The 25,377-nt window shown below is 39.5% G+C and overlaps 1 protein-coding gene across 1 annotated transcript in view; it reads left to right on the top strand.

Annotated features, from left to right (window-relative positions):
- The window catches only part of LOC124722119 (protein Hook homolog 3-like), a 209,422-nt gene that overhangs the window by 133,095 nt on the left and 50,950 nt on the right, over nt 1–25,377 (top strand). Inside the window, exons 7-10 of the mRNA XM_047247325.1 lie at nt 5,823–5,997; nt 8,675–8,952; nt 13,281–13,445; nt 13,537–13,676. Coding sequence (XP_047103281.1) covers nt 5,823–5,997; nt 8,675–8,952; nt 13,281–13,445; nt 13,537–13,676 — 758 coding nt within the window. The remainder of the gene's footprint in view (nt 1–5,822; nt 5,998–8,674; nt 8,953–13,280; nt 13,446–13,536; nt 13,677–25,377) is intronic.

Below are 25,377 nucleotides of genomic sequence, written 5' to 3'. Positions count from 1 at the left end.
AACGTAACTTCCTAGACGGTTTCTTTATAATAACTAAGGGAGAAGCCCACTGGCTCGCTGAAACGGGTTGAATAACACCGTTGTTTTGCCAACGACGAAGTTCATCTTCTACAGGTGCCCGGAGGGCGTGAGGCACTGGACGAGCACGACAAAATCGAGGCTGAGCATTATCCTTTAACGTAATATGAGCGGCAAAGTTCGCAGCACAACCTAGTTCGTCTTTAAATATGTCACTGTATCGTTTACACAAATCGGTTATGTTGTCTTGAGGAACAACAACAGAATTAATTTGCAACACATTGTCTTGGATAGACAGGCCAAACAAGTCAAAACAGTCTAATCCGAAAATGTTTACACTGTCTGTAGCGCGGAGCACTGTGAATGAAACTGTTTTTGTATTGCCACGGAATGTGGCTGGCACGCTACATACACCTAACACAGGAATTTGTTCTCCACTATAAGTAGCCAAAGAATGTTTTGCCGCTGAAAGTTTAGGGCGGCCGATAGCCGCATACGTAGCACTATTTATGAGAGTCACAGACGCACCAGTGTCTAATTGAAAATTGAAGGTCTTATCCTGGATGCGTAGCTTCACAAATAGTTTCTTACACTGTCTCTGGATCGGTGCAGCGGAGGCGGAAGACACAAAATCAGCGCGTTTAGCGCGTGTTCGCTGCTTACGACAACTCGTGGGTTGGGCGACTGGAACAACAACTCCCGCTTCACTTGCAGTCTGTACATTACTGTTTACAGCTTTTGAATTACGCTTGGGTCGCATAGCAGAGGGCTGGGTGGGTGGCTTATTGCGAACAAGTTTATTACCCACACGAACCGTGGAAGAGTCTTTAAACGCGACCTTCTGGGCGGGCTGGCTTTGAAGAACATGAATATCCATGGGCTGGGCAGCACTAGAATTGTTCTTGCGTTTACGCAAACAAACAGTCTGGATGTGTCCTTTCCTTTGACAAATGTGACAACCCGCATTTCTCAACGGGCAACGTTCACGAGGATGAGCAAGAACACACTTAGGGCAAGACTTAACTCTATCATTTTGCACACGCGGCGGACGAATGTGTTTAACATGGCGCGGCCGGCTAGTGTTTACAGTCTGACTCTGCCGGTGGGGCCGCGGGCGTGACATAACTTGCTTAGCACAGGCAATTTGAGAAATACACGGCTGATCTAACTCACACTCAGCATAGTCATAAGTATCTTGGGCTTCAATGATGTTCATCACAGTCTCTAATGATGGGTCAGGCAACTTTAAGATAGCAGCACGAATACGAGAATCTGCAATGTTTGGAGTAATAGCGTCCCGTAACATGACATCACTGTAGGAAGCTCCACACACACTGACGGGTGAGGCCCCGTAAATCTGTTAACCACTGTTTATTAGATTGATGTGGCAGTTTCTTTAATCTGAAGAACTTGAATCTGGCTGCGGCCACATGAACTCGCGACACGAAATACTCAGCAAGCTTGTTAACAACAACGTCATAGTCTAAAGCTTCTGGCTGGGATTCCGGGAACAACTTACAAAGTAGTCGATAGACTTCCACGCCTGCAGTGGAAATTAAATAAAGCTGCCGCTCAGTACCTGTTATTTTGTAGACTGTCATGTGCGCCTGCAACTGCGCGAAATATTCTCGCCATTCTTCTCTGGATTCATCAAAAGCCCGGAACTGTTGTGCTGCCTGTGCTTGTTCCTTTTGTGTTGGAGGATTAGCCGCTTGTTTGGCGATTGCTTCCACCAGACTTTGTATTTGCTGACTCTGTAACAAGATCAACTGTTGTAATTCGGCAGACATAGTGAACACAAATTAAACCAGCCCCCAAAAGTTTATCGCTATAATTAGTATAACAAGAACAAGTTGAAGCAGCCCTGCACACGAGTTCGGAAGACCTCGTCGCCAGTTTTGTGGCGGTGTTCATAGCGACAAACACTTGTCTGTAGAAATGGCTTACGAAGTCACCGCCACACTTTTAATAGCGGGCCGACCGGTCCGCTGGAACAGTAAACAGAAAGATGAAACCCCAAACACTCTGATTAAATAAAAGTCGGTACTTATCTTTATTGATGAAGATACAGAAACACAATAGTGAACTCGGTGTCTACAGAAATCTGTCTAGTTCGAGTCGGAGCGGCTAGGTCAGCGTCGGCTGACGACAAACAACAACTCTGCCGCGATGAACACACAACTGACTAGCAAGTACACAATTCGGTGGCGAGTATACAAACTGAGCGGCGAATACAGAACTGTCCTAGCGCTCGCGACTCCAGCGCTTAAGAAGCCAGAAGCCAGCGGTGGCGCGCGCAGACTTGCGGCGATTTGCTGTCTCGCTGGCGCTGCTTATGCGGACGGCGTCCGGACTTTGATGCTGCCAACCTTTTGGCAGCGGGCTCGGGTGGCATTACTGGCTAGGACATAACACTAATTAACTCAGAAACATGTGCAGTTATTTTTCCTTAACAATTATTTATCAGTACAACATACTGTGCAACACCCTTACAAGCTTTTCAGACTGTTTCTGACCACCCTGTATATGGAAACTACATATACCTTATGCAGTTACGAGATCTGAGGATGATTGCCTTTAGCACCTGAAACCAGTCATATTTCATGATTATTTTGTAATTGTGTTGGAAAATTTTCAACCAGTAGTCAGAGTGTACTTTTCATCATAGTAATTCTGAATTTTGTAGGTATTCTTGCACTTATGCATTTCTGTCACACCATCCAGTGTAAATGTGGGACTGTTGACTTTCATTATGCATCTGTCCTTAGTTCATTCTGTATTTCATTCAAGAGCCGTTATTTGTAATTTTAACTTCCAGCTTGTTGTGAAAGAAGCTCTCACTTAAAAATATGATTCAGTTGTGTAGCAAGCATACTATTTTATGAAGAAACTATGTTATGTTAAATGTCCCTTGGTTTATTTGTACCATCAGATTTGTGTGTACACTCAAGCTTTAAACTAAATATAAAAGTAAGACATGGCCTATGGCATTTAACTCCCTATGATGATGACAGAGGAAATCATTTGAAGCTGGAGTATGCAAACAAATCAGGCGTAGCAAGAAAGCTGAGAAACATTTATCGAAGAATGTCACTGGGAAAACTATCTTCAGTTTGTTCACATTGTTATTGAGTGATCACAGGAGATCAGTCCCAGGTATGTTCTCAGATCGTGATCTCTGTGATAGTGCTGAGAATATTTTTATTTTGAGGTAATGCATATAGATGTACAGAGTTCACCAAGTGTCATTATTCTTGGCAGCAGACAATTGTAAAACAGCTGTGGAAAAGCTACAGTTGGCAGAAAGAGGATGATACTTTCAAGGCGTCCTTATTACTGTTCTTTGCAGTAGACAATTGTAAAACAGCTGTGGAAAAGCTAAAGTTGGCAGGAAGAGGATGATACTTTCAAGAAGTCTTTATTACAGCTTTTCACCAAGTCATTGCCACATAACATGTTCATTTACTGTGCTGGCTGAATTCTAGCATTGGCTCTTACCTCAAGATCTCTGTATCAACTTTCTGCTGCAAGAGAACTTGAAGATTATTATTCAGAGCATTACTATCTTGTTGGGAGTATATTGTAAATTATGTACCATGCCATTAGAAATTTAGGGAAGGTATAATTTCAGCCATGTCTTGTATTTGTGGACGTGGCTATATTGAATACACTAAAATATGTTAAACATCTTCAGTCAGTAATATTTGTGTTTTATGAGACAGTATAACACAATGCATTTCAGATCCTGTGGGCCCACATTCAAGTGTATCTAGGTAGCTACATTAATTTTCTTGCATAGTGTAGTGTAAAAAAATGCAAATATTACTGACTGAAGGCATTTTTTAATATACAGGTGATTATAATTAGTTGCAGTTTCAAAACAATGTAAAAAAAGAACCACTGCTTGAAATGTGATCAAATTTGAACAGAATGTTATCGAAGAACAGGGAAACATTATGGAAATGAACAAAAATTTAACAAAAGTTATACCACTGTATGGTGCTGTAGGCATCAAAACGTAAAAAGGTTCAGCTATAAATAAGAAATGAATCCCAATATGGTGGCTATGGTGTAAGTTGAATGTTAAAATAACCATACTGTACAATGTGCATAACCTTTCAAGTCTGGCATTCAACAGTTGTGGGACTGTTAGTATGGTAGGCACATCCAACAACAGCAAGGTCGTACCACATAGGATGGGAAAAAATTGGTTTTTAATCGTCTTGAGGGCAGAAACAGCATAAAGAGCAACAATGAGATCAGTTTTTAATTGTTATGATACACATGCAAGATCTACTCAATATGCCACCCACACTGTTTTCTGCATCAAGTTGAAGTTGAGAAACAGCATGTTGAACAACAGATTGGAGTGTCTCAGGTGTCACATTCATAATCCATTACACAGTATGTGTATTCATTTCAGCTACATTTATAACTGGAGCACTGAACACAGCATCTTTTGGATAGCTCCACAGCCAGAAGTCACACGGAGTAAGATCAGAGGATCTGGATGGCCAGGCTGTGGGGAAATGACAGCTGATAATCCTAGCATTTCCAAAATGTTTCTGCTGCACCTGATTCAGTGGCTGTGCAGTGTGCAGAGGAGTGCCATCTTGCATAAAAATGATCCTACACAGACATCCACATTGTGGAAGGGTTGGAATGATGTTGGTGCACAAAAGACTCTCATAACATTTACCAGTTACCGTACAGGCAACAGGACCTGCGGGACCAATCTCTTAAAAAAAAATATGGCCCTATGATAAATGATGCCATCAACCTGTGCCACAAAGTTACCTTTGCAGAATGAGGTGATACCATTTGATGTGTGAGTAGATTTTCTGTTGCCCATATTGTGCAGTTCTGTGTATTGAAATGTACTTGGATATGGAAATGGGTTTCCTCTGTCCAAAATGTTTCATGCCCATTCATTATCCACTTCCATGTGGGCGAGGAATTCTGAAGCAAACATTTGTCTTACTGGCAGGTCAGCATGAACAACCACTGACCATAAGTTACATTGTATGGATAGCGATGCAGGATGTTTCATAGAATTTTATGAACCATGCTCAGAGATGTGTCCAAAATTCAGGCTATTTCCCTTGCACTGCATGTTTGCACACTATAACTAGACCGCCCCCATGCATTGTTGTGGCCACATCTTCTACTGAAGTCAGAGCATTTGTTTTCCTCTCTCTGCCACAGTGCACTTCAAAAGAAAACATGTCTTTTTGAAATTCAGTATCATTTTCTCCAGACCCTTGGTAGACATAGGACAAATGATTTTTTTTTTCTTCATTATCCCTGAGTCCCCTGAAGTTCTGCGGAGCTACTGACGCACAGTCACCGTACTTGTAAGAAAGCATTACCAAGAGCATGTGATCCTGCATTGAGACAATAGTGCTGAGCATCTCAGATGTAAACGAAGGAACAGCTATGTACACCACATCTTTTATTTTTCATATTGTGCCACTTACAGCACTAGTTAATGTTAATTTTTCTTCTTCTCCGTAATGTTTCCCTACTCTTCTTTGATAATATTCTATTCTATTCCAATTTGACATCATTCATCATTCAGAGCCCTTTTTTTGACTGGAGCTTTAATTATAATCATCCTGTACTTTCAGTGTATTTTGGTAAGGTGTCACATTACACACTTCCATATAAATCATGGTATTGTTTGTGAGGTTTCAAGTAAAAGTATTCCATTTTCTTCATTACAAATTACGTCTGGTGCTCTCTGTTGAAATTGTGTTTTACGTTGCAATAGTATGCTCTCATTATTTCAACTCTGTGGTTTACAGGTTACATTACTGCAAGAGGAAAAAGCAAGTGTATTAAATGAAAACAAAAGGTTACATGAGAGGTTGCGAGAGTTTGAAATGTTGGAAGGCCCCATGGCCGCTTCAGGTCACAAGTGCAAAGAATTGCGTAAACAGGTTGATGCCCTGAAGGAAGAAATATTTAAGTTGGAAACATGTAAGTATATGTTGTAACACATTTTTTCTCTAGAATCTGCATGATCCAGAAGAGCTTACTTTGTCATTTCTTTCAGTTGTTGGTTATAACAAATGCTTGAAATTCCACTGCATTATGGTTCATATATTGATTAAAAATGTAGAAAGATTAGGGTTCTGCATTGCATCTGCAGTGAAATCATTAGACACTGATTACGAAGTCAGGTAGGAATAGGATGGCGAAGGAAATCAGCCCTGTCATTTTCAATGAAATCATCTTGGCATTCACCTTACACAATTTAGGGGAACCACCAATATCCTAATCTGAATAGTTGGAAGAGGAACTCTGCCACTTCTGAACGTGGAGTCTGGTGTCTTAATCACTATGCCACCATGCCTGATCTGTTGATTATAGTTCACTTGGATGAACCATATCACTTGAGATAATTATATGAATGAAATTTAATTCCCGCTAAGAATTTGGCCGATCTATTCTGACACGGGAGGATGAGCCCTTTGACATGGAATCCAAACGGTAACAATATTAGGAATTATTCAGATTTGCTGTGGTTTGCCAGCCTCAAAGTTGATGCATTGTGAGGAAAAAAAAATTGTTGAACTAACTGAGTTGTATCAAACGTTTGTAACTGTAGTAAAATACTCATGCTGTGGTTGTACTTTTGTTATATGAACTTATTCTTCAGGTACATAAATTATTCATTTACGTTGGCATTCTAAGCAAAAAGAAAGAGGTATTCTGTGTTCACTGAAGCCACTCAAGGTAGTGAGCAGGATAGGGGGCCACTAGTTGGAGGGGAAAAATGGAGAATGTGGAGTAAGAGAAACAGTTAAGGAATTAGGAAAATGAAGATACAAGTGAGCGAGTAAAGTATAAAATGGGCAGGTACATTGTGAGGCTGGTGGATGTCTTACAGATGGAATGGTTGGGGACAAGAGATGGGATGCAAACTGGGGAACAACAGGGACCAACAGAGACTGAGAAAACAAGGAAACACCTAACAATCCTTGCAGTCTTGTTGAGTAGCCACTAAGAGTTCCATTTTGACACTCAGTTATCCACCTCCCCTCTTCCAATTCCCCAGCCTCATTAAAAAATAACAACTGGTTGTTTGCGCCTTCATATGAAGAATATTCTCCTTTCTAACATTTCCCCTCCTGTCTCCCAAAATTGTGTTCCACTGCTCATCAAACCTATTCATATCCAGATCTGCCTAGGCTTCTCCTGCCACATGGACCATATCCATTTGGAAAACTTAAGTACAAGAGTCACTTTATATCCACATACCAAGTGAGCAAGTAAAGTGTAAAATGAGCAGGGGCAGTGTGAGGCTGGTTAATGTCTATGGATGGAATGGGCGGGAACAGGAGAACCCTATCAAATACAGGTCCTAGCTTGACAGTAACCACAGCATACACTAGTTTTGTTGTGACGACACTGAAACACACTGCAAAGGATTTTACATAAACAAACTATCCATATGGGTGAATGGCCACATCCACTGTGGCCGAGGATCAACTGGACTGTGCTTGTATGGAGTATAGTACTCGACATAATGTGGTTTACCTCAACCCATTCCCCAGCATGCATGTTCATGAATTGTACTCACTTGTATTGTCCTCTCCTTTTCTCCTTATCTCTTTCTATACCTGTTTATCCTTCTCCTTCCCACTATGTTCCACACCAGCATAATCATTCCTAGATTCAGATTGTCATGTTCCTCCTCCCTCTCCCCACATCACACTCTTTCAGTTTTTCCTACCTACTGCCCGACCTACGATAACTATTCACCCCAGTAAGGCTGCCATGCCAGGAGACAACAGTGTGTGTGTGTGTGTGTGTGTGTGTGTGTGTGTGTGTTCATTCTGTTGTTTCCCTAAATCTATTTTGGCACCTACTGGATTGGTGCTTTTGAAAAAGACAAGGTTGATTTCCTTCCCCATCCTTGTCCTACTGGAGCACTTTTTACATCCATGGTTATTTTCTCTTATCTTTGAAGATTTACAGATTTTGTATCATTGTTTTTGACTCATTCAATTTCATTTGCTTACTAGCATTTGAGGTCAAATTTTTCCCCCAGGTATTGTTTTTGAATATTTGAGAATGTTCTTAAGCTTTTAATCACACCAGTTTTACTTCTTCCACCATTTATTCACATTATTTTCTCTCCCTTCTTGTCTCCATTAATATTCTGCCTTGCTATAGTATTATTGGATTGAAAATAACATGCTTCTGATGATCAGCTGAATATTCAACTTACTTTAGTATTTGTTAATTTTACAAACTGCTGGTGTATAAAAGTTTTAGTTTTTGATGTTTTCTGCTTAAGAGAAGAAACCTAGTACCTGTTGCCTTTATAAGGGCAATAGTAGCTCCATCATTACAGGGAATACAGTATTTTCTTTCACTTTCACATTTTCTATTCATCTACCCCATGGCTACCATAGCTATGCTTAGTCAAGTTATTACTAGCAGTCTTTAATCACATTGACAAATTAATTTACTATTCCTGTAAAAATGACATGTCCTGAGTAGAATTTTACTGTTGCAAATAATGTGAGAAATGTATTTAACAGCATTTTAGTAGTGATTGAATAGAGCTCATTGTGTAATTGTTGTAAATAAATAAATAAGTCTCAAATACTAGTTTCTTTAAATATTATTTTTCTTATAATTTTAGCACGAGATGATTTTAGAGCAAAAGTAGAATTGCAAGAAAAAGAGCATCTTGAGATGCAAGCAAAGATTGAGGACTTGCAGAAAATGGCTGATGAAGCACAACACCTGAAAGATGAAGTTGACATCTTGCGAGAAACAGCAGATATGGTTGGAAAATATGAAGCTACAATAGAGTCATATAAGAAACGATTGGAGGAAGTTGGTGATCTTAGGAGACAAATCAAAATCCTTGAAGAAAAGAATACTGACTACATGCAGCAGAATATGGAGCTAGAGGAGGTTAGAAGACTTCTAGGTTAATCAGTTTATTTGAGTTGAGGGCTCTTTTCACCTATGGTTTCTTAAATATTCTGAGATTTGGTGTCAATTTTACCAGTATCTTTTTTAATTGTTGCAGCACTGTTTCTGTTCTTATTGCTGAGTCAGCTGTTTATTCAGTACCTGTTGTGTTTTATTTTATGTATTTATTTTCTTTTAATCTTTCAGGGTGCCTCACTGGCTCAAGGAACTGTTTGTCACGTTTTTATTTTATTACATTTCAGTTAAATCTGGGATTTGCTGTTGCTTTTAATATATTTACCACCATTTTCTTGACTTTTTAATCTCTCTAAGGTTTTATTTATATCCTTCCTTGTTTTTTCCTGTGTTCTTAGTACACTCATGTTACTAATATTGTTGTGTCATTTTATTACTGTTCCACTCTCTCTTGCTTCAATGACATCTTAGGGGAAAATAACTGTGGACTTATGTATTGGCAAGGTATTTGATTGTTTATTTCATGTAAATATTTATTACAGGATGTATCATGATTCATGGCGTAATGCATACAGTTGAAAGTACATGATACTAGAAGCAAAAAAAGTCTCAGTAAATCTAGGTCCACAACTGAAATGTTTGTGAGATAGTTGCGACTTTGTGGTTCCCAGCCACCACTGACTTGATTCTGTGTAATTGTAATCTGAGTTAGGAAAAGGTAAAAACACTGTACAACATTAAGAAAAATTATTAGAGATACTTAGGTAGAAGTGCAGGTGTTCTGAATTAACATGACAATAGTCATGTGACTGTACTCATAGTTAAAGGATGTGTTCAATCATCCTTGTACCTGAACGCAGGCATGTACCCATCACCACAATAGGTTTCAAATCCTTTCAGACACTCCTGGATCATTTTGAAATTCTTGGCAACCATTGACAAGCCTCTGCTCCAGTTCTTTTGTGTGTGTGTGTGTGTGTGTGTGTGTGTGTGTGTGTGTGTGTGTGTGTGTGTGTGAAGTGGCATACACTGCACCTTTAAAGTGGCCCCAAACACGAAAATCCATGGGTTTTGGATGTGGTTATCTACATCTACATAGTTACTCTGCAATTCACACTTATGTGCCTGGTAGAGGGTTCATCGAACCATTTTCATACTACTACTCTACCATTCCACTCTTGAAAGGCGCGTGGGAAAAAGGAACACCTAAATCTTTCTGTTTGAGCTCTGATTTCTCTTATTTTATTATGATGATCATTTCTCCCTATGTAGGTGGATGGCAACAAAATATTTTCCCATTCAGAAGAGAAAGTTGGTGATTGAAATTTCTTCAATAGATCTCGCCGCAAAGAAAACCACCTGTCTTTCAGTGACTGCTACCCCAACTCGTGTATCATATCAGTGACACTCCAACCCCTATTGCATGATAACATGAAACGAGCTGCCCTTCTTTGCACTTTTTCGATGACCTCCGTCAATCCTACCTGGTAAAGATCCCACACCGCGCAGCAATATTCCAGCAGAGGACGGACAAGTGTAATGTAGACTGTCTCCTTAGTGGGTTTGTCACATCTTCTAAGTGTTCTGCCAACAAAGCGCAGTCTTTGTTTCGCCTTCTCCACAATATTATCCATGTGGTCTGTCCAATTTAAATTGCTCATAATTGTAATGCCTAGGTATTTAGTCGAATTGACAGCCCTTAGATTTGTGCAATTTATCATATACCCAAAATTTATCGGGTTTCTTTTAGTACCTATGTGGATGAACTCGCACTTTTCTTTGTTTAGTGCCAATCGCCACTTTTTGCACCATACAGAAATTCTCTCTAGATCATTTTGTAACTGGAATTGATCATCTGATGATTGTACTAGATGGTAAATTACAGAGTCATCTGCAATAAATCTAAGGGGGCTGCTCAGATTATCACCCAGATCATTTACATAAAATCAGGAACAGCATAGGGCCTATGACACTACCTTGCGGAACACCAAATATCACTTCTGTTCTACTCGATTATTTACCATCTATCACTACAAACTGTGACCTCTCTCTGAGAGGAAATCACAAATCCAGTCACACAACTGGGATGATACTCCATATGCATGCAATTTGATTACAGTGCATGTCTTCTCACCCAATCTATCTTTGGCCAGATTGGTGTGTTAGATGTCCTCTCACCATAGCAGCAAAATGTGCCAGCACTCCATCATACATGTAAAGATCCTCTGGCATTGCTCTAGAGGAACATCCTCAAGCAAGATGACACTACAGAAACCAAAGGTAATTCCATCCATTGAGTTTGTTTGGTAACATGTACAGCCCAATAAGACAAATCACCTAGTACTCCTGGCCACACATTCATTGAGAAAAGTCACTGATGTGGAGACTTATGCACAGCAAGTGGGTTGGAGCCTAGATGACTCCAGATGTGAGAATCATGATAATTAAACACACCATTGAGAATGAACCCTGCTTCATCTGTAAATAAAATGTTATTGTCAAAAATAGAGTTGCATACAGCTTTTGTTGCATCCACTAACAGAATGGTCATCTTGGACCAAAGTCCTCATCACTAATACACTGAACGGTATAGGTAAATTGCACTGTGATGCATTCTCCAAACACTGCTGTGACTCATTCCAAGAATTTTTGTGGCAAGTCTCCTTGTCAAGATTCTTGGAGAATGTTCAACTGTTTCCAGCACCACATCTTCAAGCACAGGTGTAATCCATGCCCTCCAGAGAGAAAATCAGGTATTGACTGTGTATTACACATTACTCCAGTATTCTCTCTTTCAGATATGCACTACTAAACTGAGGTGTGCATGTGCAAAGTTCCCAGCTTCTCAGAGGGATTGATGTACCTTTGTAAATGTAGAACTCTTGGGCTTCCTTTGGGCAGTGTATGCTTCTTGGTACAAACATGCACCTTCCCGTGCATTGCTGTTGGCTGTGCCATACATGAAATGCATGTCCACATACTCCTGTCACTCCACAAACAACTGACGCAAGTGGCACTCTGACTGTGTACTGTACAGTTGTATCCATTCATGTCTCAAATGTAAACAAAGAACCATGGACTGACATGCAGCCTTTACACATAATCACATCAGTGGTGGCTGGTAACCACAAAGTCGCACTTATCTCACAAACGGTTCATTTGCAACCTATGTTTACTGAGACTGTTTTACATCTAGTATTGTGTACTTTCAGCTGTATGTTCTTATGCTATTAATTTTGATACATCCTGCATATCATGAGGTAATGACAGTGGCAGGTAAAGTGCCCTCCGACACACACCGTTGGGTGGCTTGCGGAGTATAGATGGAGATGTAGATATGTGAGGATTTGAAGTAGTTGGTATTAATTGCAGCTTTAGAAGGTGCTGGTAAGAATTTTTTTTTTAAACTGCTGCCAAGTATAGATCAGACCTTAATTTTCTCGATATGTGAGCCACCTATTTGTCAAAACTGGACTCATTTCATATGAGAACACGGTACAGATGTCGCCCTACCTGTCCCTTGACTGTTGCTGCCTTCTGTTGTCAGTTTATAGTATTACTTCGAAAGAAACATTAGCAAACATAATAGCTGCTGTCATGGATGGCTGAGACATTTTGATTGCATTGACATAATTTTGTGCTTACAGTGATCAGCTTTGGCAGTTTGCTGTAATTCTGCTACAAATATGTCATGTTGTTTGAGTGAGCAAGAAAATTAGGAAGCTCAAGAGGAAGGAATTGCTCAATAACTCACTTCACACTTTTTTCTTGGGAGGATAATTATACTTTCTGTCGTCATTAATGTAAAATTTGTAATCTATCAAAGAACTAGAGCAAATAGAAAAAATAAATCTTGAAGCTTGGTCCTTTGTAGTATCTATTACACTTGAAGATACATCAATTACATATGTGCCAGTAACACACTAAATAATGGCCTAAATGACCAGTTTCATCAGTAACGGCTGGCTCCTCAGTAAGTGCTCTGTTATGTTAATCTGAGGTAATACATATAACCAGTTTTCCAATATATAAGGAAAAGTTTCATTTTGTTTCATGAGATGCTGACTTGGAGATTGCACACTGTGATGAAGGATTAAGGTTTTTACAATACAAGCAAAGAACATGCAGGAACAATAAAATGCTTCTGAATGAGAAACCAGAAGGTCTTTGCTTCCTGACAGAAAACATTTAAAACTGAGTATCTTCTTAATGTTAAAATACTGTTAGTCTGTTACTTCCCTTTGACTGAATGACATTCGCCATGGAAGTAAAGTGAAAATATATTTTCTAAAAAGTAGAATAAAAAGTGAAGTGCAACATAATTTGCTGATAAAATTCCTTTTTCTTTGTAGGAGTTGAGGAAGAGTGGAACACTGAAGCAGCAGTTAGAAATGTATAAGAAACAAGTAGCAGAATTAGATGAAAAATTAATTGAGGAAACAAAAAGAGCCGATAGAGTTGAATTTGAAAGTAAAAAACTTCAAGAACGACTGCATGCCCTCCAGAGGGAAAATCAGGTATTGACTGTGTATTACATGTTACTGCACTTCAGTATTTTTTCTTTCAGATATGCACTACTTAACTGAGTGTTGTCTTTTATGCTGGTAGAGGCTAATCATTGAGCGTGATTCCCTGAAAGAGACAAATGAGGAACTGAAGTGTTCACAACTGCAGCAGCGTGGAAACTGTACACCAGATACTCTTCTAGTTGAAACTGTGCCTGAAAACATGATAGCTCCTGAAATTAAGTAAGTATTAGTGTACTTTCCTTCCATTTTAAATTGACAGAGAAAAATGATAGAAAATTCATGGTGTAGTTTTTAATAAATGCATGGGGAAAATCCATGCTTGAATCAAGTCTATTTGGAATAATAATGTGTAAAATAAGGAAAGGCAACCACTCACCTATGGCAGACTGATGTATGGAACATGGAAACATAGACATCCGTACACACACTTTCATAACTTGGTTTTAGCTTTGGAATTCTTTGGGGGTTGAAATGAGGAGGCAGCCACTATACAGGGTGAAGAAAAAATGCTGCTTCTGGTGGTCAGCATGCAATTTGTCATTCCAGTTCAAGGAAAAAGTTTAACTATCAAAAAAGTTTTAACCACGAAAGTCATTTAGTAGTCATACCAATAGGTTTAATAGAAATGCAATGTGAAAAACAAGGCTCTGGCAATGCTGTAACTATGTGCAGTGTGGCCAAAAACAGGTAACATGAACTCTGCACTGTGCTGAAGCTATCTCATTAGCTCAGTGAGATGAGGCAATGCCATGTGGAATGGATATGCAGACTCACCCGTGTTTGAGTCAGATTCACGCCGAACATTTTTTCAGTTAAAGCATCAAATTGTATCCAATTTACACCTCCACAATGCAATATCTTATGTATTTCTTTCTCTTACTGTTACCTTTATTTAAACATTAAGAGTAACATGAACTTCTTACAAATGACCACTTTTTTTTGTCCAAAATCCAAATAAAGCCAACAGAAAATAACAGTAGATTCAGTACGATTGTCTGTAGCCAGTGAGTTACGAAAAATGCTATAGGTAGGCTACACTAGATTGCACATTATTCTAAGTACAATAATTCTATTCTGTATGTATGACGTCCAGGATTATCTTCCCAGAGACTATACATACACGTACAAGTAATATTAACTTCAGATAATATGTTCGGAGTGACCACCTTGCATTTACAAACACTTCATCACTTGCAGGATCGTACTTTGCTGGACCCTACGCAACACACCTGCATCCACCATTGCTGAAATGGCATTCACATGAGCTATTAGATTGTGTACACTCATGGGTGGAGTGCTATAAACTTGTTCCTTTAAGTGTCCTCATGAATAAAAAAGTTGTGGCTTAAGGTCCAGGAGACGTGGAGGCCAGGACATTGGGCCTCCACAACCAATCCAGTTCCCTGGAAACATTTCATTTAAATAGTTATACACATTCATTTCAAAGTGTGACAGTGCACCAGCATCCTGAAACCATAGCTCTTGCCGAACACCAAGTGGAATGTTTTCTAATGCATCAAGCAAAGTATTGTAAAGAAATGTATGTTACAGAGGTGCATTCAACTTCTCCGGCAGTAGATACGGGTCCAAAAGCACTCCTCCCACAATTCCAGCCCACAGGTTTATGCCAAAGCATGTCTGAAAGCCACGTTCACGGGTAACATGGGTTGTGTTCCGACCAATAATGGCTGTTGTGGAGGATAGGTTCGTCAGTCCATATCAAATTCCTTATAAAATGTTCGTTATCTTCCACTTGGTACAAAAGCCATTCACAGATCTGTACTGATTGAATTCGGTCTTCTGGCCCCAGGTGTTGAGTCAATGTGTAACGATATGGATGCAATTCTTCATCGTGCAACACTTCAGCAATCAGTCTTTGATATATCTGGAACTGCCTTGCAATATTATGGGTACTTTGCCGAGGTGATTGGTGAATGGTTTCAGGAATCATGTCCTCTGTTTGTGGAGTACGTGTAGTCCGTGGATGATCTCTGTCCGTTACTTGGGGACGAAGATTACCGGCTTCCTGAAGGTGTTGAGCCAGGCAAAGGAAAACATTCTTATTGGGAAGGTACCTGTGAGGGTACCATGCAGCATATGCAGGAGTAGGAGAAGTAGCAGCAGCTTGTTTACCAGATGCACCTGGCACCAAAAGCATGTTGACATATTCATAATTTGTTTACTCCATCAGGAAATTGCCTTACATGAACTTGACAAGACCAGTTATGTTTGTGCACTATGTGGTTACTAGACACAAGCCTGAAATTTAATGGATTGGACTGCCATGTGATATGCTATTCTCACATGAGAAAACAATATTGTGCTTATAAATGATGAGAACTAGGTGCCAGATATCTAGAAAATAAGAAAGGAACCTGACAAGGATTCGAACCATAACTTAGTGGTGGATGTGGGTTTGATGTCCCAGTAGTCTATTCAGTGAGCTACAGTGGCTAGTATGGTAATGTAGGGTGATACATGTTCCTCTATATGCTGCACATTGTGACTGTGTTGCTAGCTTATCATTTCCATACAGGTGTTTTCAAAATGACACAGTCTGATTTTGCTAGATAAACTTTTCTCTTGAATCTGGATGAGGAATGACATGCCGATCTCAAAGTGCGGCATTTTTTCTTCACCCTTTATTGTATGTGAAAGAACACTTTAATACAAGCTATCAATTACCAGTGAAGCATTTTGGGTGTTGGATATGTCATGAAGCTGATAATGTTGTTGTTAATGGGGAATTCCCATGACACAGATTGAGCATTGGCTGCAGAATTTGAGGCATTTGCTGCATGGTCGGCTATAGCTACAGCTACTTCATCAACAACTGCCATGGAAATGGGCCACCTCCCTCTCCCTGCTGCACCACCTAATGCACATGTTTCTTCAGCTGTCTTGACCATATTCTTTAGCCCATTTATTGACAGGGAGCCTCTTTGCAGCTGTTTCTGTCAGTAATATTCCTGCAATGCAGCACTGCTGTTGCCGGCTTTCTGATAAAACAACTTTACCAGCAGTCCGTGGTCTTTCTTCGCAACAGCAATTGCATTTTGTATGGAAAACTTCAGCCTTCTTAACCATTTACACTTTCACTGGAAATGAACGTGCATCGGTAAGTGACAAATAGCATACTGATGTCGAAACAAGAAACATTTCACATTTTGACTGCTTACAGTGCCAGACTGCGTACAGTGCCATATTTTCACCTGGTGTCAGAAAGTGGAACTGTTAATTTTTTCAGCATACTCCACGAGTGCACTAATTAATGGACATGAACATGATCTGTGTCAGTGTCCTGCAATGTATACAGCCTGCACTGCAGCACTCAAAACACCATCAGTTTATTTATAACCATCCAGTATGCAGGGTGTTACGAAAAGGTACGGCCAAACTTCCTGGAACCATTCCTCACACACAAATGAAGAAAATACACTCCTGGAAATTGAAATAAGAACACCGTGAACTCATTGTCCCAGGAAGGGGAAACTTTATTGACACATTCCTGGGGTCAGATACATCACATGATCACACTGACAGAACCACAGGCACATAGACACAGGCAACAGAGCATGCACAATGTCGGCACTAGTACAGTGTATATCCACCTTTCGCAGCAATGCAGGCTGCTATTCTCCCATGGAGACGATCATAGAGATGCTGGATGTAGTCCTGTGGAACGGCTTGCCATGCCATTTCCACCTGGCGCCTCAGTTGGACCAGCGTTCGTGCTGGACGTGCAGACCGCGTGAGATGACGCTTCATCCAGTCCCAAACATGCTCAATGGGGGACAGATCCGGAGATCTTGCTGGCCAGAGTAGTTGACTTACACCTTCTCCAGCACGTTGGGTGGCACGGGATACATGCGGACGTGCATTGTCCTGTTGGAACAGCAAGTTCCCTTGCTGGTCTAGGAATGGTAGAACGATGGGTTCGATGACGGTTTGGATGTACCGTGCACTATTCAGTGTCCCCTCGACGATCACCAGTGGTGTACGGCCAGTGTAGGAGATCGCTCCCCTCACCATGATGCCGGGTGTTGGCCCTGTGTGCCTCGGTCGTATGCAGTCCTGATTGTGGCGCTCACCTGCACGGCGCCAAACATGCATACGACCATCATTGGCACCAAGGCAGAAGCGACTCTCATCGCTGAAGACGACACGTCTCCATTCGTCCCTCCATTCACGCCTGTCGCGACACCACTGGAGGCGGGCTGCACGATGTTGGGGCGTGAGCGGAAGACGGCCTAACGGTGTGCGGGACCGTAGCCCAGCTTCATGGAGACGGTTGCGAATGGTCCTCGCCGATACCCCAGGAGCAACAGTGTCCCTAATTTGCTGGGATGTGGCGGTGCGGTCCCCTACGGCACTGCGTAGGATCCTACGGTCTTGGCGTGCATCCGTGCGTCGCTGCGGTCCGGTCCCAGGTCGACGGGCATGTGCACCTTCTGCCGACCACTGGCGACAACATCGATGTACTGTGGAGACCTCACGCCCCACGTGTTGAGCAATTCGGCGGTACGTCCACCCGGCCTCCCGCATGCCCACTATACGCCCTCGCTCAAAGTCCGTCAACTGCACATACGGTTCACGCCCACGCTGTCGCGGCATGCTACCAGTGTTAAAGACTGCGATGGAGCTCCGTATGCCACGGCAAACTGGCTGACACTGACGGCGGCGGTGCACAAATGCTGCGCAGCTAGCGCCATTCGACGGCCAACACCGCGGTTCCTGGTGTGTCCGCTGTGCCGTGCGTGTGATCATTGCTTGTACAGCCCTCTCGCAGTGTCCGGAGCAAGTATGGTGGGTCTTGACACACCGGTGTCAATGTGTTCTTTTTTCCATTTCCAGGAGTGTATGTTATGTGGACATGTGTCCGGAAACGCTTAATTTCCATGTTAGAGCTTATTTTAGTTTCGTCCACCCACGCTCAATGGAGCACGTTGTCATGATTTCATACGGGATACTCTACCTGTGCTGCTAGAACATGTGCCTTTACAAGTACAACACAACATGTGGTTCATGCACGATGGAGCTCCTGCACATTTCAGTCGAAGTGTTCGTACGCTTCTCAACAACAGATTTGGTGACCGATGGATTGGTAGAGGTGGACCAATTCCATGGCCTCCACACTCTCCTGACCTCAACCCTCTTGACTTTCATTTATGGGGGCATTTGAAAGCTCTTGTCTACGCAACCCCGGTACCAAATGTAGAGACTCTTTGTGCTCGTATTGTGGACGGCTGTCATACAATACGCCATTCTCCAGGGCTGCATAAGCGCATCAGGGATTCCATGCGACGGAGGTTGGATGCATGTATCCTCGCTAACGGAGGACATTTTGAACATTTCCTATAACAAAGTGTTTGAAGTCACGCTGGTATGTTCTGTTGCTGTGTGTTTCCATTACATGATTAATGTGATTTGAAGAGAAGTAATAAAATGAGCTCTAACATGGAAAGTAAACGTGTCCGGACACATGTTCACATAACATATTTTCTTTCTTTGTGTGTGAGGAATGTTTCCTGAAAGTTTGGCCATACCTTTTTGTAACACCCTGTATAGAGAAAACTGTAAAATTAAAAGAGAGATGGGAAAGATTAAGATAACGTTTACGAAACATGAAAAGTACATGATATTTCTGAGGAAATCTGCAAGTTTATTGAAACATGAAGTGGTTATGGTGGTGATAGTGGGTGTGAAAGAATTGACCATTTGAAGATTTCTGTTTATTTAAAATTTGTTGGTGCCCCTTTTATTTACTGTTAAGAGTGACGTGAATGTTTAACTCGAAAGTGTTTACAGTCTGTGCAAGATGTACGTGTATGGAGTACAGGACTCTTTCCACGGAGGATGTGTATATTGAATTTGACGGTTTCTGTTTATGATGTCATGTATAATCTGCTATCGATCCAATTGTTGTCCTCAACTGCTATGAATATAATAGTCATGAACTGGGGCTGTGTGTCTTCATTTTTAATTTTTAGTATTTTATTTTTGATATACTGATTGCACATTATTGTAGAGGAAAGGAAACACTCACCTATAGTGGATATGTTCATGGAGCACAGTAACACATAACAAAACAGCATTCACACTAGCTTTTGAGCACTAGCTCTTATTCTAGCAATAGTACACTCATTCACACGCACACAGACACCCACATGCATGCTCCTGTGGCTATGAAAAGAGTCTTGCCATGACCACAGGAGTGTGTACTAATGCTAGAAAAAGAAATAGTGCTTGAAAGCTAGTATGAATGCTGTTTTCTTTTCTGTATTACTGTGCTCTCCTCATTGGTCCACTATAGGTGAGTGGTTGCTTTTCCCTTTTTTTTTTTGTGCATAGCTCCATCCAGGAATTTCCATTAATGCTATACACATTATTTTAGTTTCTCTGTAACTGATTTTCAAGCCTACCTTCAAACTTTCTTTGTTCTTCCATGTGTTGTTGAAGTTTATCTACACAGAAAACAAAAAGTACAATATCCTCAGCAAAATATTGTTCTGGCATATTAACATATATTCCTTATTCTTTTTTCCAGTTTAGTGATCTGAAAATATTCTCTGCTACTAAGAAAAGAATAGTTGTTGCTATGTGGAATCTCCTTGCCTTACTCTGCTTTCAGTTCTTGTTTTTCCTTGTCCATGTGGAGTATAATGGAAGCTCTAGCACTGATGTATATATTTTTCAGTATACTAACATAGGTTGAAAAAGTCTCTAGTATTTCTAGGACTCTTAGTAGAGATTTAACTGAAAGTGAACTAATATTTTTCTCAAAATATAGGAATCCCATACAGCGTGGTAACTTCTATTCATTGTGCAGTTATATACATTTGTTAATGACTTGCGAGTGGTCCATTCTGTGATAAAATTGGTAAAGCTGTCATCTTTCTTGTAGAAAGTAGAATAATTACACTATTTTTACAGACTTGAGGAACAGTCATCTATTGCTTTACCTCAAGCATTAAATATTCGAATCGAAACATCATCATCTCCAGGCACCTTTCCTTTCTTCACACCACAAATGTCTCCCTTATCTGACATTACTTCTGGAATGTCAATTTTGTTAGTAAGTATCAGTTCTCTGTATTCGTCTACTAAACCATACAAAAATTTAAGAACATTTGTACAGTTTCCTCTCTGTTGTTAATTACTGTGGCATTCCCCATCTTAACTGATGAAATGTGATGTCTACCCCACATAAGTTTCTGTTTTGTTTTCTTCATACTGTAATTATTTTCAGTTGTATCTGTTATCAATTTTTTATTATATTGTTCACCTCTTTGACGACAGTATTGAATAGTTTTATTTAAGTCAGAATACTCTATCATATCTCTACAGTTGTTTCCTTGAAACTCTCACCTCCTCTTGAATAGCCGCTTTGTTCCATCTGAAATATTCTTTTCTTTTGCTTTCTTCATACCTGCAACATCTTTCGCTGTTTGCTTACATGCCTTTGTTAAATAATTTCTCATCCTCTTTTGCTAAAATCTGTATAACCTTTATTTTGTATGATGTTGAATTGTTGCCTAATTTAATGTGGTATAACTCCATATTCTTATGTTAGGCAGCATAATCTACATTTTTCTAACTCCTTGCCTGAGTCTGTTTCTTTCAAGCTTGATATTGGGTCAGTCCATATGAAATCAGCCAATGGTCTGGTTCTTGATGTCTCAGATTTTGATAATTTGTTGTAAACTTATAGTTGTTTGTATGAAAAACTCCAAATTAAAAAATTTTTGACCATTATTTTTTGAGCTATTAATTTTTAAAACTTCCAAAATTATGTGATATTTGTTATGTTTTGAAACCTTAAAGTCAGCATATCTCAAAAATTATTTGACTTACATATCTTATTCAGTTTCTTATAAACTTTAAAAGTGTATGCTAATTGATGATATTCATAACAATTCATTACTCGCACAATATATGTTAATGTGTGTGCCAACTTATATGATGGTGCTCCAGTGGGAACATATTAAAATAAATTTTATTCAACTGATTAGTGCAGCACCTCGTGATTAGCGTGTAGGGCGTTGGACTTGTTACTAAGCTGTAATATGTCAAAACCGAAAAAGGCTGTCAAATCATTATTTTGTATTTAGTGACAATGTATTACAGTATTATAACTGTACACTTATATTTAAATTCGCATTTGACTGCCCTGTGTTAACTGTGAAGATATTTTAACATACACCATAACAACACATGCTCAAAACAGACTCCTTAATGATGTCTTCATTTTACAGATACATTAAATTTTATCAATATCATTAATGAAACAATGAGGTAGCTGTAATTATTTAACAATGTATTATTTGATTGCCATGCAAAGAGAAATTTTTTACTCATCTTCAACAAGAAAGAGGTTATGGTGACCCAATAACAATCTTATTTGAGTCTAAAAAGATGTGTTGCACTTTTCTTTTAAATGATGTAACCTAGTTCTCCCAAGCAATAATGACATAAATAATTGTAACATAACATTCTTTTCCAATATAATCTGAGGCTTTTAGGAGCTCTTCATCTGGTAGTCTGTATGTTCTTTCAAGTTGCAGTTGAGGGATTTAATTTACAAAGTATGAAGTTTTTTTAATTAGTCAGTTTATCTGATTTTTTTGGGCTTTGAAAAAGAAAGAGCTGACCCATGCTGATATGTAAATAAAATCTTTACTTCTGTGTTGTCACCTCTGGATAGCACAGAAGCCACCCACCGTTTGTCATAAGCGCAAGCAAGATGTTGTGTGAATGTTCAAAAGCATGCCGCATCTGGACCCACCTGAATTTTATGAACAAAAACCAATTTTTGCTTTACCATTACCTTTGGCTTTGCTCATAGGAATAAATGCATGATACATTTGTGTCCCTGTGTCTGCTTCTTTTTTATGCTGCTTGCTCATCATTTGTCATGTAGAAGTGACTGACGGCATTTATGCTTTACCCCACTCAAACAATTGGAATGAAGTTAATATTTGATCATGTTGTGCTTCTTAATATGAGTGTTAATAAAACCACTTTCACTATTACTTTATGTACATATAGTGAGCCACTGGTTTCATTCTATATGAACATCCTAAGGTGACAAAGTTGTACAAATGTACCAGTGTTATGATTTGAAATGAATAATTTCCCAATAAAACTTTGAACCCTCATGTTGGAATACAACAAGTACAATACTCCACTTTGTGGACTGCACTACGTACGTGTCATATTCCAACAGGTGCCTTTCAACATTTTATTGGGTGATTAAGCACTTTAAGATTATACGTGCACAAAGCAACCTGGTCCTCTTTCCCTCACCTACAACTACTGTAAATGGGTAGTTATATAAAATGGAAAATGCATATCATTCATTACGTTATTTATGGTATTGTTATAGGGTATAGTTTACTACAATTTTAAAATGATAAAGTGAAGTATACTTAATTAGTACTCAATAATTTCATTTTAAGAGTAGTTTAAGGAACCATCTTGCTAACCGTGTGTGGTTGAGATACATTTATCAATACAAATAGCAGTAAAATAACATTTATTTCCATATGTTCCCTTTGGAAAACCATCATGAAATTTGGCACACAAATTAAGTAATAATGTACAACTGACAGACTTTTTTTCCAAAACAAAAAGATCCATTTTGAAATATTCGGAATTAAAAAAAAAATTGGTTCAGTTCGGCCAAGCATCACGTATTTTCAAAGTCTGTACTAAACTGAATAAAATGGTACAAATGTTCAGGTCTGTACATCAAATCCTTTTTGAGATATGACCATTTTAAGGTTTCAAAATATGGCAAAAATCGCACAATTTCGGAAACTTTAAAAATTAATAACTCCATAACAAAATGTCCAAAAAAATTTTAATTTTGGATTTTATCTTATTTTGATAGGTTGAATTAAATGACAAAAAATTACAAAATTCTAAATTACGAAGGGTCAAATTTATTTTTTTATTTGTTGATTTCATATGGAATGACCCTATCTGTTTATACTGTGCATCTTATGAGTGTATGATCATTTGTATTTTGAAAGTGGTTTAGGAATATCACATCTTCACAATTTCTTCATTTTTTGATAGCCATAAAAGTGTGTTCATTCCATAGCCTGAGAGAGTAGATCTTTTGATATTGAGAATTGTGTTAATGAAATTACATGAGTAAGTACACGGTGTATGTGACACTTTCTAAATGATATCTTGTTGATAAATTATCATTTATTCTTCATTTATAAAAAGCCAGTTCCGGTAAAAATGTGTTTCAAATATAAATATAACAGTGATGAACCAAAAGAAAGATTCAGTGTACGTGCCCTGATCCACAAACTACCCAACTCATCTCCACCTGGTAAAGAGGAGATCAAAGAGATCAACAACCACCTTAAGAATAATAAGGCAGCTGGAGAGGATTCAATAGTAGCGGAACTACTGAAGCTGACAAATAGTGAAACTCTAGATGTACTAGTCCAACTATTTGAGGAGATCTGGAGAACTGGGATGATACCAACTGAATGGCAGTCAGCTTTAATCCATCCTCTACACAAAAAAGCAATAAAAAGAATGTCCATAACTATAGGGGCAACTCATTAGTATCTGCTCCATATTAGATTCTCTCCAAAGTAATACAGAACAGAATAGAATGTCATCTTGACCAACTGATTGGGGAATATCAAGCTGGTTTCCGAAAGGGCCTTTCTTGCCCAGAACAGATCTTTAACCTGAAGAACATAAAAAACTGGAGGAAATAACTACATGCTCGTGTTTGTTGATTTTCAGAAGGCTTATGACTCCATCAACTGAGAGGCATTAATGAATATTTCGGAAGAGTTTGGGGTGGATGATACATCAAGAAAGCTGATCAAACAAACTCTCACTAACACGGTGTCAAAAATAAAAGTTATTGGTGAGATTTCAGAACCCTTTACAATCAGAACGGTCGTAAGACAAGGAGATGGACTATCCCCATTGCTTTTCAACTGCGTCTTGGAAAAAGCCATTCAAGAGTGGAGAAAGTTGTTGGCCCAAGAAGAAACAAATGAAGAGCGGTTCAGACTTGGTCCTAAGAACAAAGGGGTGTACATTGACAGCTTGGCCTTTGCAGATGACCTGGCCATTTTTGCTAACAACAAAGAGTCAGCAGTCAACAAGAGAAATAGGCTGTCTGAAATTGGTGCAAAAGTTGGACTCCAGATCTCTATTCAAAAGACAAAATATATGACAAACATCTGTGATGGACCTGAATGGATTATCACCAATCTGGTAAAAATCGTACAAATTAAGAATTTCAGGTATCTCACTGAAGTCATCCAGGAGAATGGATTAGAAGAAGAAGCAATTAATGTCAGGATGAGGAAGGTAGACAAGGCATACCAAGGGACAAAGAATATCTATAACAAAAAGTCTGTGATTATAAGGGGCAAGTTCCAACATTATTATACAGTTGTAAAACCTGAGGACTTATATGTGTCCAAAACTTTGACCATGAATACACAAGGTCAATCTGAGTGACTGGAAAAGTGAGAGCATAGGACATTAAGGAAAATCCTAGGTAATAGATGGGTTGATGGACAATGGTGAATGTGAGCAAATGAGGACTTGTACAGCAAGACAGAACCTATCACAGCATCCATTAAGAAGAGACAATTGTTATTTTATGGTCATCTCATGGCGACGGACGGTGACCGACTAACAAAAAGAATATGGAGTTTCACCCAATCTAAGAAAACAGGGCCGAGATGGTTTGAAGAATGTGGAAAAGATCTCGGGCAGATTGGTATCTCATAGAGAGAAATTCCTGGCAGGAACAAATTTAGAAGATTGGTGAACAACTATGAAGGTTTTAAAATGGCATCAACGTCCAAAAGACGGAGAGGACCTCTGTGTGAAGAGCATAAACAGGCACTTCTTGGTGGGCTCAGAAGAT

This window comes from Schistocerca piceifrons, chromosome X (assembly GCF_021461385.2).
Source record: "Schistocerca piceifrons isolate TAMUIC-IGC-003096 chromosome X, iqSchPice1.1, whole genome shotgun sequence".
Classification (NCBI taxonomy): Eukaryota; Metazoa; Arthropoda; class Insecta; order Orthoptera; family Acrididae; genus Schistocerca; species Schistocerca piceifrons.
This window is presented reverse-complemented; position numbering and strand designations above follow the sequence as displayed.